Source organism: Limanda limanda, chromosome 9, assembly GCF_963576545.1.
Source record: "Limanda limanda chromosome 9, fLimLim1.1, whole genome shotgun sequence".
Taxonomy (NCBI): domain Eukaryota; kingdom Metazoa; phylum Chordata; class Actinopteri; order Pleuronectiformes; family Pleuronectidae; genus Limanda; species Limanda limanda.
In genome coordinates, this window is record NC_083644.1 from 19,625,540 (window position 1) to 19,644,217 (window position 18,678).

An 18,678-nucleotide genomic window follows, 5' to 3' on the forward strand; every position below is an offset into this window, starting at 1 on the left:
AATCAACCACTTTATTGACTGTCGCCTTTGCTGCTTGTGGGACCAAATAGGAACTATCTCACCTTATCTTATCTCATTTTAAAGAGGCCTATCCTGAGGCATAGAGGTAATGAAGTGTTACATGGTTGTGTTTTCTGTGATGGCGGCAGGTCATTCTAAGTGCAGATAAGTCAGTCAGACTGTCAAGTGAGGCAGCACACAGTGTACAAACAGAGATTAAAATCACACGTCCAGTTGAAACTTGAGTTGCTAAACAGTCGCAGACACCATGTTGTGCCCTGGGTGAGTAATGCATTCAAAAAATAAGCCTGCCTACTATACAGTCACATGCACTATGTGGTGTTCATTTTACAGGAATGGTTGTAAAGAGGCTTGTAAAATAAAAACACGTACGGCTATGTAAATTATATTTATTAATGATTCAGTATTCTGTGCAAACAAGCTTGGGTTTGCTTATTTTACACAAATTGATTTAAAGAAATGTAAAATATCACAACAGACATGATGCATCAGATCTATCACACATGACAGGATTTCTACCAGATGGTTGAGGAGCGGCCTTTCAGCCAACCATGTAAACGATTTGCATTTCTCATTCTCAGTTCCATTTCCCGGCTAAAGACTGTGTCTGGCTTTAGTGAAGTGTTTCAAAAGTATGTTTGTATCATCTTTAACCATTAACCTTATATAATATATTATATACAGTGCATTGTGTTCTTTTCAGCCAACCCCTCCCTCAAAAGCAATAGGAAATGTGACCTTCCTTAATAAGGAAGTTAAGTGTATTTAAATCTATAAGGTGATTTGTTTCACTGAAATTTGTAGACATAAGTGCAAGAAAGATTTTCATTTTGACATTCTGATGAAAGAATTTGGACCTGAGCCAACTCATTACAGGAACTACTTAGCGTAGCTTCTGGGTGCTGATCATATTACAATAAACACTCAATCACAATTAATAACAATACTTTTGCTATATTGCATTCCTTTTTTTTTTTTTGCCAAATACAGATTATCTGTCATCTCAGCAGCTGCAAACACACTTACGTGAGAAAACACCCAACTGATATCAATTGCATCTGTATCCTTTGGTATCTTTGTGCACTAAGATTAACACTCACACTCACACATGCACACACAAATAAAAACACTCAAGTTTGTTTCACACTCGCCCATATTAAGTCTGACAGTCACAGCCAGTCTGGTCCCTGGCTCGCGCCAACTTAATGCCACGGTGGGCACAGGGCTGGGAAGGGGAAATTAAAACTAAAGGAGGCGACCAGGAACTCCAGACAGAGTTTAAATGAATACTCCAAAGTACTGATGCATCACAGTCTCCTTATCTCCTTTTCTACATCCATACTGCGTGATTGGCAGAGCCAGGTCTACCAGACATAAAACTGGGACTCCACTTTAGCAGATCATGTCATGGGACTGTATCCTCTGGTTAAGAAAAGGAGGCAAGTACAAACGACTCGGAGCACTGATAAACACGCCAACTAAACCCTCACCATTCCTGCAACAGGAGCGGGTCAACAGGACCATAGAGGTGAGTTAATTCAAAAGAAATGTAGTTTACTACAGCGCTGAGATCAGCCCCATAATAGGAAACACATTATATAGACACAGGCTCTCCTGAAATCAGAGGAAGACAAACAATCAAAGAAAAACAAACAAAGAAACCAGCAAAAAAGGAATGTCGGCTACAAGAGTCTTGGATCAGAGTCATCAGAACCAATGAGAGTATCATGTTCAGTATCAGGCGAAGAAAGGAGGGACTGACAGAAAGAGGAGAATACAAGCATCACAGGCTTTGACAGCAAGGGAGTTTGTTGCCCCTCTGCCCGTCCGTGGTCGGGGGGACGCTGATGTCCACTACATTGTTGCCCGGAGAATCATCATTTCCAGATCTATCCGATATTTGCTTCTGAGATACGATACGGTAGATTTCTGTGACAGATAATAGGGATATCGAGTAAGATTAGAGGAGTTACACAAGCTTGGAGATTTACACCGAGCTGCACATAATATTCAACACTTTAACACCTTTCTTACCTGTCAGGATGCTTTTGAAGGCTTCTTCTACATTAGTGGAGTCCAAGGCTGAGGTTTCAATGAAGGAGACTGTGTTTTTTTCTGAGAATGAGAACGAGAGAAATATTTAAAATCTAAATGTTACCACCTTGGTTAACAACCTTCAAAGTTAACAGCAAATTCTGTAACTGAAGAGTGTTTCCTGATTACTGAATTATCCTTTAATCACATGACTTTATTTAAAATGCAGTGTTGGTCACCCAGAGGCAACACTTACCTGAGAAGGCTCGGGCCTCATCAGTGGGCACAGCCCTGAGGTGGCGGAGGTCGCTCTTGTTTCCAACCAGCATGATGACGATGTTGTTGTCAGCGTGGTCCCTCAGCTCCTTCAGCCAGCGCTCAACATTCTCATACGTCAGGTGTTTGGCGATGTCGTAAACCAGAAGAGCCCCCACTGCTCCCCGGTAATACCTGGTGACAGCATCAAACCAGATGAGTACATCAACTCTATAGGATTTCCTCCACAGTGAACACTTTACACACAACAACAAACAAACTCACGCTGAGGTGATTGCTCTGTAGCGTTCCTGTCCAGCCGTGTCCCAGATCTGAGCCTTTATGGTCTTGCCGTCCACCTGGATGCTGCGGGTGGCAAACTCCACCCCGATGGTGCTCTTGCTCTCCAGGTTGAACTCATTTCTTGTGAACCGGGAGAGCAGGTTACTCTTCCCCACTCCAGAGTCTCCAATTAGTACGACTACAACCAAAATACACATCCCACAAAAATATTACACATCAGCTTGGTGGTCAGTCTCACAGATTGAATAAGATGAGTGAGAGGGGATCTTGTTGGGGCAGAGCTAGCTGGCAAGTGCAACATTTGGGTCATTCTGAGTCAGATCATGATGCACCCTCACAGATCTTGATGAAAATTGCATTGCTGATTTGGTCACATTAGCAACCTATGCAATCAAAATCTTGTGTGTTGGATACTAATTATTGGAAATATTGGATGACGAAGTTTTAATGTATATAGTTAGGATATGTGACCTTAAATGTCCATATCTCTTTTAATACAATTCTCAGAGAAATAGTTCTCATGTCGTATTGAAGCTCTTTTCCAGCTCTTAATTAAACAATATGATCCCCAATTTCAAAAACATACCGTGCTTCTAAGTTTCATTACAGCCTGTGAAGAATTTAAGTCATTAAATATAACCTTTGCAGCCTATGAACAAAATATACACACAGGAGGGTCCTAGTTTTTGGGTCGGTCCTATTCACAGACTTCCTTTCATTCTAGTTGATATTATACAGAAGAGATGGCCCCCATTTCCCATAATCCTTAGGGGTGAACTTATTAATTGGAAAAAATGTATTGTTTTATAAATATTCCATAATGTGTAGGTTCATTTTCTCGGAATAGAAAGCAATTTGCTCCGTTTTACATTGTGGTCTGAGCTTTGGTTAATTTAAGTTCCCTGTTTATGATTCATGTCACATCCACTTCTCACAGGAACTATATCTATGAAAAACCTACTGATGACAGGTGGGAAGTTACTGATCCACAGCAACACAAACATTCAGGGGCGATCCGCTAACAACATGTACAGAGCGGCCATTCGATTTCACTTTAATTAACGTTGGGTGGTGTCAGGTGGCTGTTAGTAACGAGGCCAGGAAGGTAGCTTCCATGTTAGCATGCTAGCTACTTAAATAGCCGCTTGTTTAACTCACCACTAGCCTGCTAATTCACTAGCGTTGATTAGCAGCACTGGGTCGACTGGTGGACCGTGTTCGAGTGTAGACTACTGCACACGAGTTGTGGTAATGTCACAACAAGTGTTAGCTTGGAGTTAGCTCGACAGTCAGCAGATAGCATGCTATCGATCACCACTTTGCCCCTAGCAGAGCTAACGTTAGCATTAGCGCTGGTTTGCCGGACTTCCTCATCGGACAGTCGCAAAGAGCAGGGTCGTTCGTGGCTGGTTCAAGAAGAACTCACCTTTGAACAAGTAGTCGTACTCGTCATCTCTGGTTCCCATCTCAAAACACGGTTTACTCTACTTTTCCAGGACTTTGTGAACATCAACAACAAGCCTCCGCACCGGCTGCTTCCAGGCACCGCCCTCAGATACAGGGCACGGCAGCACGTGAGGGGAGCCACGTCCACGCCGACCAATAGGAGAAGTTATCCTCTTGACTGACAGCTAGACGGACCAATCATGTGTGTTCTCTGGAAAGAGAGGGGGGGAGATAACACGGTGAGGCAGTGCAGTGCACCCTTTGTTCTCCTGACTGTAACGCCCCATGTCTAAATGCTGAATGAGCAACATGCAGCAGATTTATATGGTTATTGGCTGTTTCACAATGTTCACTGTGAACCACCACACCTTTTATATATTTCACCCAGTTGTATATACAGTCTCTATATTATTTTGGAAATCAGATCAGCTACATCCAAACAAAGAACTCCAAGGCCCATGTGAAATCAAACAATGTAAGAGGCTATAACCATGTGTTAATGTTCTTTCTGTTATTGTTGTTTACATTTTTTACATGACCATCCAGACTAATGAGGGTAATTAGTCTGGTTTTCTGTTTTGTTCTTGAGTTTACTCACATCTTGTAGGAATGAAGATTTGATGGTCTTCTATCTGTGCTCAATAGAAATAACTTCAAGTTAAAGAATGGCCTTTCAGACCCCTCTGTGTTTTGCATCAGCAGATTCACTTTCTCTTTTACAGCCACACTTTGCATAGTTGCTCTACTGGCAGGTCCAGAAGGTTGATTCCAGGCAACACATCGGCCAGACTGTCAAGATTTCCCTAGAGAGCAAAGGGCAGATTTCAATGATTGATTTCTAATCAGTTTGGTGATTCACATTACATTTCATGAACAAAACAATCAAGTTCAAATGTTTTTAATCTGTTTTATTCCACATTACTTGGAAGGAAGAAGTGATTTAGCTCATTGATAAAGGCAAACCTGATGTTTGTTGTCACTGAATTAATATTACAATTATCACAAATGATGATCAAACATTATGTTATGTATTATTGATCTTAAAGTTTACATTTAATTTCTATTTTTATCCTACTATAATTGTTATAAACACTCACCGGCCACTTTATTAGGCACACCTGCTCATTTGCTTGTTAACACAAATAGCTAATCAGCCAATCACATGGCAGTAACTCAATGCATTTAGGCATCTAGACGGATTGAAGTCGACTTGCTGAAGTTCAAACAGAGCATCAGAATGGGGAAGAAATGGGATTTAAGGGGCTTTGAAATAAAAATATTTGGAGCAAAAATTAAGGTAATCTCATGCAATTTGGCATCAAATAAAAAGATGACTAATGCCTTTAAAATACTTTGTTTTACTGTCTATTTCATCACAATCATAAGGACATAGGCAACCAATTATCGCATGTTTGTGAACCCAGTGCTAGAAGTTAATGCAACCGATCCTGATCAACCTCTCAAATTAAGTTAAAATGATGAAACACTATTTGACTGATGTCACTGGTAGAAATGACTCGCTTCCAGTTTCAACAAGGGAAAAATATAAATATAAGTGTCATTATCTCCATGGACAAATATTCATAGAACTTCTTTATTTTGTATTCATTCTGATTTGAGTCCAAACACACACACACATACAGCCATCTATTTATCCTCAGGTATAAATAGATGAATATACACAGATATACATAAATACACATTTCTGATATGCATATTCATTTTGAAATCATGCTATGTCTCTGCAAAGGTATATCCCTATTGGATGAGGGCACACCGCGATTTGAAAACACGTACACAACACAGCTGAACAGTTGGAAGGATCCCTACTGATTTGCATGTACAGAAAACCCCACAAATCGTTTCCATGTTTGGATATCTTACAAAGAAACAGCTGTGGTCTATAGACCATAAATATACAGCAGCTGCATCTCAATAAACACACTGAGGAATATGATACAGTAAATCATGTAGATTGCAATCGTCTCTTGCCCAGCAGCAAAAATAAAACCAAATAAAAATAATATTCTCCGATTCAAATGGAAAATATATTTGTATATCTTTATATATGTATTTATAATTTTATGTACACATTCTCAGGAGCACAACTATGAGAAAGAAAATAAATAGAACAGCACGTGAAAAAAAACAAATACAAACGATAGGCCTACAAGTAAGATCTCTCAATAAGGCAATCAAAATGAACTGAAAAGCAAGACTGTACAAAATATTGCTGCTATGGATTCCATCTGATGAACGACAGCAAAGTGATTACAAGTGGCCACTGCACATCATGAGAATGAGCTGATTTCTATTTTTACAATGTCTGACATGGATGTGTCCTCCCTTACACTAAAACACACAGAGCAACTGAAAAACACACCTTCTGAAGTTAGAATCAATAAACGCAGTTGAGAGACATCAGCCACAGAGAGACTACAGTAAACACGAACCCTACAATGACTGTGATTCACCATCACACACACACACACACACACACACACAGTTAATAAAATAAACGCTGTCTGAACACCAGGCTTTGTGAGCAGAGACTCTTATCGAACAACTGAAAGTGTGATATCGTGATGTAATGTTTATTTGGCCTCTATCACTAGTTCATTTTCAGTTCCTCTACAGAAGTGCAAACAACATTCAACCCTTTTTTTTTTTTCTTTTTACAAACCGCTGCGTCTCAACAAGTCATCACTGCAACGCACCATGTTTGTTGTAATATACAGAGAACAGGTACGATACTGACGGCAAATACGACAACTGCTGCTCTACGTCTACACACATCAGAAATGTCCAGGTCAGTGGATTTGTTATTGTGAGGAGGCGCCGCTATCGGACACAGCAAAGGTCACTCATCTACTGATAATTCTTCCACCTCTAAAAGAAACAGAAGTGAAACTCTACTCTTACAAATGTTGGCTTCACCCTCAGTCATTTTTTTTGTTGAAATGAAGACGTTTTTTTGTGTGTGCGTCTTGTCCAAAGATAGGGCAACACTGGAAGACACTGTAATGATATGATCATCACTGTACTGACTGACAAGTCTGCTGCCTCAGTGTTGTAGTTAACTCCATCTATATCGAAGGCAATAGTCATAAGTCTCAGCTGTTTCCACAAGAGATGCAGTGAAGAAAGTATTAACACTGAACTTACACGACAAAATGTGACGTAAAAACAAACTCCGAAACTGCTTAAAAGCCGCAGTGAACAGATTATAAAAACAAAAAGGTAACTTCTTTGGATGCAAATTGAAAAAAAATCCTAGAAAGTGTTATAAAGTAAAAAGTACCAGTAACAGTTTATATTTAAAGAACATAATAAAATAGAGACAGATAAAACAAATAAAGTTCACAGTAGTAATAACAGCTAAAGAAATGATAAGAAATAATACAGTAAATGTTGCAAATAACGTGATATAATTTATAAATCATTATGAATTCAAAAACTTGTTATCACTGTATATTCACTATAGGAAATTAAGTGTTTAAAATCTCTCTGCTATAAACTAAGCTGCTTATTTTCACTACTGGAAATGTGAGGATGATGAACTACGTCTAGATGGTGTCTTTTGATTGGTCTAACCATGGTTATCATTCTGACTCCGGCTCTACGATCACAAGCACAGACCTCCAACACCTCAGGCTTCACCACTCGCTCCTCACCGTAGAGGGAAATCTGCAGGTGGCGTGGGCAGCACCATGGAGGCTCCTCCCCATTGGTCAAGCGTCTCATAAATACAAGCGTTAGTTGGGTTGTGAGGAGCCGCCACAGGAAGACTTAGCTTCACATTGTCCTCACTGACAATGATGACGAGCACTTCTACTGCTTAGATGTCCTGGATTAATCATCAGAGCAAATTACGATCTGTCTTAGAAAATGTTGATAAAACCAGAAAATTGTCAAATAAAATGTTTCATTCATTCTCTGCTAACGGAAACAGACATCAGAGCCCTATTATTATATAATTCATTTTCAGATTTTGGATCTGTCCTGGATTAATTCAGAAACTATGACTCTGGTTAGACCTGGTAGTAACTTTTGTCCTGAGTGATTCCATCACAAATGTTCAAGTTCTAAAACCCTGTGTGAACGCACCCAAATGTGTCCTTAATGCATCTTGAGATCCAATCACACAGACCACATTGTTTTCTCAGTGAGAACTCAAATCCGTCCTGGGCCACATATGAAGGACATGTAACTCAGTTTCACAATGAATCAAATGTATTTTTACGCTTCTCAGTGACCATACGCTGATTTGTTTGCGGCCACAAAATCAACACTGACCACAACATTAGGATTTCTATTGTTTTCGTGTCTCTGGTCTGGACAGGGTCTACGGGGTATGTCAAGATTTGCAACAACAAAATAATTTGAAGTTTTTGCATTTCTTATGGATTTTTCATGCTGTAATGTATTTATCTGGTTTCATTTATGTTAAAAAAACATGATCTCTAAGAAACAAAGTTTAAATACTGAAAAAATCAAAGGCAACAACTCGATCATACAGCATGGTTATGTGATCACAGACACACCCAAGTTTCTGTGTTGAGTAAGAGTGAAGATATGAGAAAAATAAATTGTTTCCAGCGGCTCCACTCACATCACAACTCAGTGTGCTGCTCTGCGGAGTGAGTGGGAGAAGCCTGTTTAGAAGCTGTTGGAGGGCTGTGCTAGTGTTGAACATAACAAACAGTACAACCGTCTTCCATGTATGTCAAACATATATGCACTATGTCCTACAAACACATATTCATTAAAGTTATATAATTTTCATTTGTTAAGGGTGAAAGGCAGGGGTTTCATCACTCTCAGAATTTTCTCCCCCCTCTGGTATTCAGTCAGTTTTCTCTTGGTGTGTTCGTTTGTCTGTATGCCTGTTTAAAATCCTGCTTGGGAAAAAGATCCTGCTGCTACCGCTGAGTTCTGGACTTCAGACCAAAGAACCAAAGAGTCTTCTCCACTGAGACGTCCGCTCCTCTCTGCCGGAGAACAGGGCTTACTGTTGGAGACACAGAGTGAACGTATGAGCGTACAGATCACACACACTGATAAGTATAAAGATAGACTATGTTTAAAGATGGACGCATTGACAGCTCCCAAAAAGGGAAGCCAAAGCGCCACCTGGTGGCTGACTACATTATAGGTCATCAGCCCCGCCTTATCCATATTACTCTATGGGACTAAGAGGGCTTCATTTTGGGTAGGGACAGATGCCTCGTCCATCTTGAATCACAGTTTATGGTGACTTAGTTTATCTGTTGTCATGCATTACTTGGTAAAAATACTAGGCTGGCTAATCAAAGTGCATTTATAAAAGAAGAAACAAGAAAACAGAATAGGTAAGAAAATAAGAAACCTCTTAAACATACAAAACACCCATGTGCACCTGAAAACAGGAAAAGTGAAGAAGTCTGACAGGTAATTAAGTCTGTTAACATTGACCTTAAAATCCTATATAGATTTAGTGGAAATGTTCAGATTAAATTATGCTGTACTACAATGATGTCCTGAGCCATCTTAATTTAAATATACATATTATTTGTATCTAGAATAATATTTGCCATGTTATTCCAATCCACATCTAATCTCATCATGCATTTATCTTACTGGGATGGACATAATCTACGCTAATAAAACCTCCGAGAACTTTCAATATAGCCAACATCTTTTGTCACATGTGAAAGTAAAAACCTTGTGTCACGTGTCTAGTATGAGAAGAAAAAGAGCTTGTACGTTTGATTTGTATTTTAACGCTTAAAATAAACCACTGACTCTCAAAGTAAAGTTAAAAGTTACATAGAATCAATATATTATGGAGCAAATGCTCTGCAGGGACCGGTGGCCTGGATCTGGGGGGTAGGGTGGAGTCCACAGTTTTTATGATTTTTCTTTCTTGTTTTTATTAAATTGTTTTATTATTTGTATATTTTTTCAGTAAAATTCACCTACATTGGGAGATGACAGAGAAATGTGTGATGAACATGTTCAATAACATGTGACTCCTCTGTAGGTTTAATGTCCACAGTCTTACTGCGAACATTGTGCAGTGTGAGCTGTGGGTGCGATTTGATGCATGAGTTTAATGGCGTCACACAGGCTGATGCAGAATCATGGTGTAGTAAAAGCCTCCTGTTGTCGGAGGGAAACAGGAGGACTGGCAGTGGCAGGCGAACAGTGACCATATCCACCCACATTTCAATGAGAGATGAATGCCGTCATGTGGTGGAGGGTTTCTGAACACACAACAAACCTGCTCTTAGAATAGTAATAGAATTTGTGACCTGAGATGCTTTTTCCACAGTTACTGCAGACGCTTCTTATTCGGCTACAACTCATCCCCTCAATCTTTGGATATACAATCACCGCCAAACACAACATGGTCTACCACTGATTATACTCGTCAAAGGGATTTTGCCTGTACTGGATACATTAGTCCGATGCTTCTCACTTACTGTCTCTCTTTCCCAATCCCCATCTGGCTGGGCCTTAGACTCTGAGCCATAGTGAAGCGGAGAGTACACCCAGGTCTTGTCCTCTGGAGGCTGTTTTTACACACCCACCACAGTAGAGGGAGCCAGAGGAACAGAGGAAAGGCCAGAGGTACAGAGACAAGCAGCAGGGGCAGGCAGGAGAGAAAGACACGGGAGATCACAGGAGAAGAGAGGACAAGACAGGAAATGAAAATTAGGGATGCATAAAGGAGGAAATGTTGCTGAGACACATTGGAACGTGTGAAACTAACATATATGAGCAAATGTTAAAAGGATGTGTTAATCCTTTCAGTGGTTAGCAGACTTGAACATAGATGTACATATCAAAAATAACTGGCGGTACTGGTAAATATGATGGGTCTGTGTTTGAAGCATTAGTGGTTGTTTTGCCCCATTTAGCTCCTGTGAAGCAAAGTGAGGTGCAGAGAGCGAGGGATGAGACGCTGCATCAGCCAAACGGGGGATGACGAGCAGGAATTAGGAGGTTGGAAGGGGAAGAAAGCCAGGATGCCAGGCCAGTAAGACACAGAGAGCATCCTCAGTCTGAGCAAAACACAAGAACATGTTTCTTTTTTCTTTTCCAACAAGCAAAATCACTCTTTCTATAGAGTCCCTGAACGCCATGGTCGGTTTATTATCACTATAGGCACCAGGCATTTAAGACCTAGCTGCCACTAGGAAGGTGTTGATGATTGAAACAAACAAACAAACACACAGAGCACGACCGATTTATCATTTGGCCGATAACGTTGGACTCACATGTATGCATTGGTCGCATCAACCAAAATAATGCTCTGACATCATGCTTTCCCGAACTTCATTGTGGTTCCGCTGCATTGCGTTGCTCACACTGCGTACGGCATAAGTTAGACAGAGCTCTACTTTTCATGCAGCAACAGAAGTGCAAACGCTAGCCAATCAAACCACGCAAAATTGACAGCAGAGAAAACTGGAGAACCTGGTCTGTCTTCATCTGGTTGTGGATTTCGTTTCCTATGCACTTCTCTTTAGCATTTCATTGATAGCTAGCATTGCACGTTAGCATGAAAAACAGCTATGATGTGTGTCCTAAGCATGAAACTGTGAATGTTGTCATGACGATCGCGTCAGCACCAAGCATGCAGCATGCCCGTTGACAAGTGTTAATGCAACACATACGTGTGAGTCCATAAAATCGGCCGTTATGAGGCTTTAATGTTTAATATCATGAGGAGTATATGTTTACCATTATGAACATTTTAATTTAACTAAATAAAAAAATACAGAAAAATGTGCATTCATCTTTAGTTTCTAAATTCAAGCTGTATATATATATTTGGTTGGTTTTGTGATTCATTTTCATTTATAGCTATTTATAATGAAGTGAAATGTAAAATATCAAGCCTAAATTACAATTATTTGTCCTTACAGTTTGATAAACACATCTTTGGAATCATTGCAGTTAAAAAGAAAAAGTATAGATAAATCTCTATATTACACACACATAGGCCTGTCGCGATATGCAATAAATCAATTAATTGCGCGATAAATTAAAATGAGCGATAATTTTTTGCGGGCTGCAATAAATTCAGGGATTAAAGTTTTCCGTCGCTAAGACGGATTTCCGTCAACTCCGCTCGCATAAGGCTAAAAATGAGATCGATGCAGATCCCATCCGGCAGTCGGCCGCGGCTGCCGGTGGACAGACTCTTGTCTCCGCGCTGCCCGCGCCCCGCGTGCGTCAGGACTCCCGTGCAGGTGTGGGAGGATCTCCTCGCGAGCCCTCTCCCAAGCGCTGGCTGGCCCCCGCCGGGCGCATCTCCTCCGTGGTGCGCCGCGACGGCTCCGGGTCGGCTTGGAAAGGCTCGGGGCGGGAGGAACGGAGACCACGGCGAGAAAGGTTTCACAAAAGCGTTCGGGGGGACGAAGGCGGGCGGAAGCCTGCCAGCGACAGCCCCAGCCGCGGAGACACGGGGGTCTCCGAGCGGTCTGACACAGGGGTCTCCGCGGAGACACGGGGTCAGAGTCACGAGTCAGAGTGTGTCTGTTTTGTATTTATTTTTATTTATTTAAGTATTGTGTAAACTTTTGTTAACAGTTCATATATTATTCATAGTTTTAAGTTAAAAAGTTTTTGTATTTATTTATATTTATAATCTACTTTAAACAGTTCATATATTTGGCAATAAAAAAGGCTTTCTTAAATTTCTTCCAGATGTCCAGTTCCAGTGTTCTTTAAAAATAAAAGTTTATTGATCTTCGAAAGGGTGTACTTGCATTATTATGCCATTATCATTATATAAGTTGAAAATGGTGTCAAAACGGCAATATTATCGCTTATCGCAATAATTTCTGGGGCAATTAATCGCACAGAAAAATGTGTTATCGTGACAGGCCTACACACACATACACGTACATATGGTCCTAAGAGGGATGAAGCAAGCTGTCAGTGTATGAGGAAACCAATTTAGAGGAAGATCAATACAAGAGTAACACACAGACACTGAGTAAGATGCCTCAAGACCTTTGTTGACAAACCTCCCACACTTCTTTGTCTTCACTATGGGGAGTGTAGACGTTAGTTTTTAGTTTCAACACAATCACAAAAACACCAGCAGTGGATATATCACATCAGTATGAGCCTCCTGCGCCTCCTGAGAACCTTGTTTTCTCTCAACACTGTCATCTTATGTTTCATGTAACAAACAAGTACACAGGACTGTTCTACCCTCACACCACAACAAAAACCATCTCTCCTACCATCTCACTTACTGGCCTGCCGGACTGGCATTTCCTCCTCTGTCGCACAGGAGAGACCACCCAGGTCCTCCCATCAGGAAACTGACAACAACAGGGGGACATGGTACATGACAGAAATAAAGAGAGACACGACAAACAGAAATGAAGGACAGACGAGGAAAGGTGAAAATAACAGTGAAAAAAAAGAAACATGCTGAGGTGAAAATGGAAAAGACACTTCTGGTGGAGAGTAACCCAGCAGTGCAACCTAGATACACTGGATGAATCAGTGGTGACAGATAGATTCACAAGTATGGCAGCCACTCTGTTTTCATCTCCCCTACCACACAACATGCTGCCATCGCACCGCTTTCATTATGACGCATGGCGACAGCCACAGAGAGGCAGAGGAGGAGGAGGAGAGGTGCGGCTAGAGAAAGAGAGGGAGATGTGGAGAGGAAATAGTCACGACTGGATAGAACAGAGGGAGGTGAGAATTATTTAGGAGTTTGGGGTGAAATGTGAGAACAGAGGACAGAAGGAGGGAGGTGAAAATGATGGAGAGTAGCCAAAGGAAAAAAGACAATAAAATGTGGAATACAACAGAGGTGAAGGAGAGATGAGCAGGAATCATGAAAAGTGAATGTGGAAAGTGTTGATAGTGGCTGAATAATTCAGACACGAGCCACTCTGAGGAACCTGTGAGGTGGACATGCACGCACGTTACACCCTCCAGCTAATTTTCATGGAAATTAGTTAACTAGTTTTTGTGTATTCCTGCTTACTAACAAACAGACAAACAAATTGTGATGAAAACACACCCTCCTTGGCTGAGGTAATAATAAAGATTTGATTTTGTTCAGAAAGACCTTCTGGTAGCTGAAGCTCCTGAAACGAGTAAAAGTATTTCACTAATAAAAAAGCAGTAACACGTCTTGCTCTCATCTCTGAGTGTTGTGAATCAACACTTTTAAGCATTTATCAATGGAAAAAGCAGGTAAAGCTGAGCGATGATGCAGAAACTTGATTTATGTGGGATGTCACGGAGGAGAAGCGATGATGATGATGACAGGATGATCAAATGACGAGTTGGCTGATGGAGCTGCTAAATGATCAAACTAAAGAGTGAAGTAGAAAATGTACCTTCCCATATCTGTGGCATGTACGGCTTTCACCCTTATCGGCATATTTGGTCACTGCGTCGAGGCCACTGGTGACCACACAACCTGTGGCGTGTGTAGTTACATTTCATCACGTTTTGTGTTACTTGGCCTCGTGCTGCACCACAGACCCCACCCCTGCTCCTGTGTTCAGAGAAGCATGATTTGGGCATGGGCCAGCGGCGGTCAGCTGAGAGCGCTGTTAAATAACTGAGGGAGCTCATTGACTAACCTGTTGGCCTTTTCTCATGCGTCATTAGTGGGTGATTGATTCCTGATAGGGGACACCAAGTGGGAGTGTAGCCAGGTGCCACAGGAGGTACGGAGAACATTTCTATCGGTTACTGTGATCAGCGGCTCCGCTCTCCGTGCAGCAACTGACACTCATACATTAATTTATAGTCGTGCTTTTGGGCACATTGACACCTGCCAACCCAACACTGTCTGGTGGGAGCCAGTTAGCCGCTGGAGACTGAACACACACAAACTGCAGAAGCTTTAGTTGTTATTTAGTTGTGATGAATGAGTCTGCAGCTCTGTAGAAGATTATATAAGACAGGAACAGACAAAGTGATGGTGCACATGCTATTATCACTTAAAACACTCCAAACTAGAGTGCACACTGCAAAACACTGTGCTTAAAGGAATAGTTTGACATTTGAGTAAATATGTTTATTTGCTTTAATGCTGAGAGTAAATATGAAGCTGCAGCCAGCAGCTGGCTAGCTTAACCATCCATGCATCCATTTTCTTATCTGAGATTTTTTATCTTATTTGAGGTCTTCCACTGGTTTTTCTTCCAGTTGAGTGGACCCATTAAACCTCTAATAGAAGGCTCTTAGGAGCCTGATTAGATGCCTGAATCATCCTAACTGGCCCCTTTCGATGTAATGGATCAGAGGCTTGACTCCGAGCTCCCTACGGGTGCCCTGGGGCTCCTCCAGATGGGATGCAAGGCAAAGTCGATCTACATTCTGACCCTCACCTATGGCCACAAACTCTGGGTAGTGACTGTGAGAACAAGATCTCGACTACAACCCTACCAGTCTTAGAGATGAGGGTGAGTCGGTATTACCTAGCTTTGCATAAAGACAGGAACTAAGTAAAAGATGTTTTCATTATCTCTCAACAAGGAGCCTATTTTCAGCATATTTCTCAAATTGTCAAACATGTTGTTTATCTGAATACACCACACGCACACACACAGCAACAACTTCACATGCTCTTCTTCCCATACCAGCCTGATTCTCCACTTGCTTTTGTGGTCCTTGTATCAACGCCTCTGTAGGAGAGCATCATACGGCTCAGTCCAGGGACAGTGCAAACCATTGAAACACTGACCTTGACTCTGAGATGATTTGATGGCTAAATAAAAAGCTAGTTCTTGTCTAAGTCGAGTTTAATTTATCCTAACTAGAATAGTTTCTTAAAACATGTAAGAGAAGGTCTATCTGTCTACATAGGTCAGTGTTCGTGGAAGGGGTTTTACTTACAAAGTAGATATCTGTGATTGGCACATCATCGTCATCATCAACTGAAGCCTGGCTGGTGCAGCCCGAGCCAGACACCTGGCTCGCCCGGTCCGCCTCCACCACCACCTTGGGACTGGATGCAGCTTCCTCAGTTGCCCCAGGAGAGGAGGGAGCAGCTGGGGCAGACGATGGGGCTGCTTCAGGTACCGATGAACAGGTGGAAGGCTCTGCGGCATCCGGAGCCTCGGCGTCGGCTACTTCCTGAACCTCGCTGTGAATTAAACAGATGTGTGATTGTTTAAAGTCACTGTGGGCTGACGCTCAGACACAACTGACACAACTGATGATTCTGGAGCAAATTCTGAGATATCCTATTAGTATACCAAACATAAAAATATAAAAATGTGTATTATCTTTTGACTGTTTAGGATATTATAAGTCATTCTAATGGTCCGTGTAGTTAAGCAACACACACACGCACACGTACGCACGCAGGCCACAGAAACAGGTCCAAGCTATTAGAGTAAAGTGGCTCTGACTAAAATTCAACAGCTGTGTGTGTGGGTGTGGGTGTGCTGTTAAGCAGCTTAATCTCAAAGATTTGCCAGCTGGCCTTGTGCTGCCACACTTCTTCATTGCTCCTGGTCAGAAGATCAACTGTTGGGGGGGGATTTAGGGACAGACACATTCATTTCTCAGCTCCTGTGTTTCTCAAACCTCCACCAAAGAATCTGCTGGTCACTGAGGCAAACAAGCTGAGTTGGCATTTTAAAGAAGGAGCTGATTGGCTGAATAAATGATGGGGTGGGATGATGGTTGGCCTGCAGAAAGTCTCTTTCACACCATCTCTCATTTCCATTCAATATATTGTCATAAAACTCTACACATACATTCATGTCGCAGTGAATCAGACTCCACATCTGCCTCTCTTAACTCCCATCCAAACAGATCCACAGCTGCAGGTGAGTTGAGGCTGCTCGGACATTTTTCAGGTGCTTAATTTGATTTGTTTTAGCTGCTCTCACTGCCAACCTCCCGGCTCCTCCCCCCCACCACCCCACCCCCACCCCCCCCGGGCCACGTGTCTAGCCAGCATCAGACCCAATTATTCAGTTGGTTTCCCTCAGCAACCACATCCTTCATCCTTATAACTCCATCATAAATGGAAGCCCCACAGCCAGTCTATGCAATGTGCTTACATCTCTGTTTAGAATTGTTTTCATCTCATATTGTTGTCATGATGCGGTGTATCTTTGAGTTAAGTCTCCAGCAATCAATTAAAAACCAGGTTAAAATGTGTCAGGTCATCCTGAGCAGCCTCAGGCCTCCAGCCTCCCTGCCCCACTGCCCTACTTCTAATGGCTGGTTCCCCCATGTCAGGGCTCAGGGCTCCTTAAGCCCCTTGTCTGCCTCGCAGTGTCACCCCATTAAAAAGATAAACATGCACACACACACAAATCAAAATGCATGTGCGCTCTCTCACCCTAATTTCTGTAAACTAGATGCCTGCAGCATTTATCTGTCTAGAACAGATAAATGGGTCAAGCTGCTTTCACTGTTCAACTCTGTGCTAAAAACTTTGTGTGTTTGTGTGTGTGTGTGATGCAGGTGAGGTTTATTAACCTGCCAGGAGGTTATTTATGTAGTCACATCAAATTGAGTCATATTGATGATTTGGGTCACTCAGGGCTCACTGCAGCTCTGCAACCTATTTATTCTCTATCAGGGTCACATGTCTGAAGGGAGCGTATGACAGAGCTCTGCCTCTCATTGTTTATGGTGAAAAGGATACAGAGCTGTGTGTGTCATTGGGCCTCAGTCACCAACCGTTCTGAAGAAGAAATCTCTTCTTAAAACCCATTTACCCAGGTTTAACCAGATTCTGAATTCACCAATGTTTTCTTATCTGGGATTTGTTCTAGTGTAAGAAAAAAATCTACAAACCTTGAAGAGCACGTTAAGAACACTTGACAACTGACTTGTGTAAAATAATCAGTTATTGTGTTTTTTACTTTTAAATCTAGATATAAATTACCATAAACAAGTTTCAGTGCATATTATAATTTATAAATATAATTACACACACAGAATATTTGGTCTATACTGCGAAAGATAACATTTTTAAACACAACCATGTTGGAGAGGAAAATATTTTGTCAGAAAAATAGTCATACCCCTTTACGTTTCACATACTAGTGTTTAAAAATTAAATGTGTCATATGTTCCATAATTTTACTGCTACAGCTTTAAGTTCAATCTGAACCCAGGTCTGTGGTACAGTGCTCCTCCTCTCTTCTGTGTTTGACATTATCTACTGTATTTTGACTTCCAAACTTCAAAATAAGATCTAACATTTTGAGCTACACATGATGAATTTCTGGAAACATTCAGGATGTTTTTTTGTGAAACAAATACAGATGTAGAAACAAAACCTTCATACCTGAGTGTCATTCTAGTTTTTTTATGTACCTGAGTTGAGGTGAAAGTTGTGGAACAGAGATGGTGGGCTCACTGTCGTGTCTCTTCAACTCCACCTCCACTGTGATGGTTTGCTGATCCTCCTCACGCACACGCAGCTCCTCCTGGGTCCTGAACACAAACAATAACACACACAGAGGAAATGAAACACGTTTGGAAAACACACACACCCAGCCACATCCTAGAAACAGGAAGAATGGCTCTACTCATAAACGCACTGTCCCACAGGCTGCACTCACATTTCTCCTCTGACCTCCCACCACACCCAGCAACATGTAATGGTGTGAA

General features: G+C 41.5%; 2 protein-coding genes across 2 annotated transcripts in view; both read right to left on the reverse strand.

Annotated features, from left to right (window-relative positions):
• Positions 1 to 396: 396 nt before the first annotated feature.
• LOC133010326 (ras-related protein Rab-11B-like) lies at positions 397 to 4,169 on the reverse strand. Its single transcript, XM_061077866.1, has 5 exons — positions 4,040 to 4,169; positions 2,596 to 2,791; positions 2,312 to 2,505; positions 2,056 to 2,136; positions 397 to 1,950 (listed from the first exon to the last, which is right to left on the reverse strand). Exons 1-5 carry the CDS (start codon positions 4,077 to 4,079, stop codon positions 1,805 to 1,807), a joined length of 657 nt encoding a protein of 218 aa, XP_060933849.1. The 5' UTR covers positions 4,080 to 4,169; the 3' UTR covers positions 397 to 1,804.
• Positions 4,170 to 9,012: 4,843 nt separating this feature from the next.
• Positions 9,013 to 18,678, reverse strand: part of pip5k1ca (phosphatidylinositol-4-phosphate 5-kinase, type I, gamma a) — a 40,324-nt gene continuing 30,658 nt past the window's right edge. Inside the window, exons 15-17 of the mRNA XM_061078337.1 lie at positions 18,382 to 18,501; positions 15,934 to 16,183; positions 9,013 to 9,070 (exon numbers count right to left, since the gene is read on the reverse strand). Of these exons, the coding sequence (XP_060934320.1) occupies positions 9,068 to 9,070; positions 15,934 to 16,183; positions 18,382 to 18,501 (373 nt within the window). The 3' untranslated portion in view covers positions 9,013 to 9,067. The remainder of the gene's footprint in view (positions 9,071 to 15,933; positions 16,184 to 18,381; positions 18,502 to 18,678) is intronic.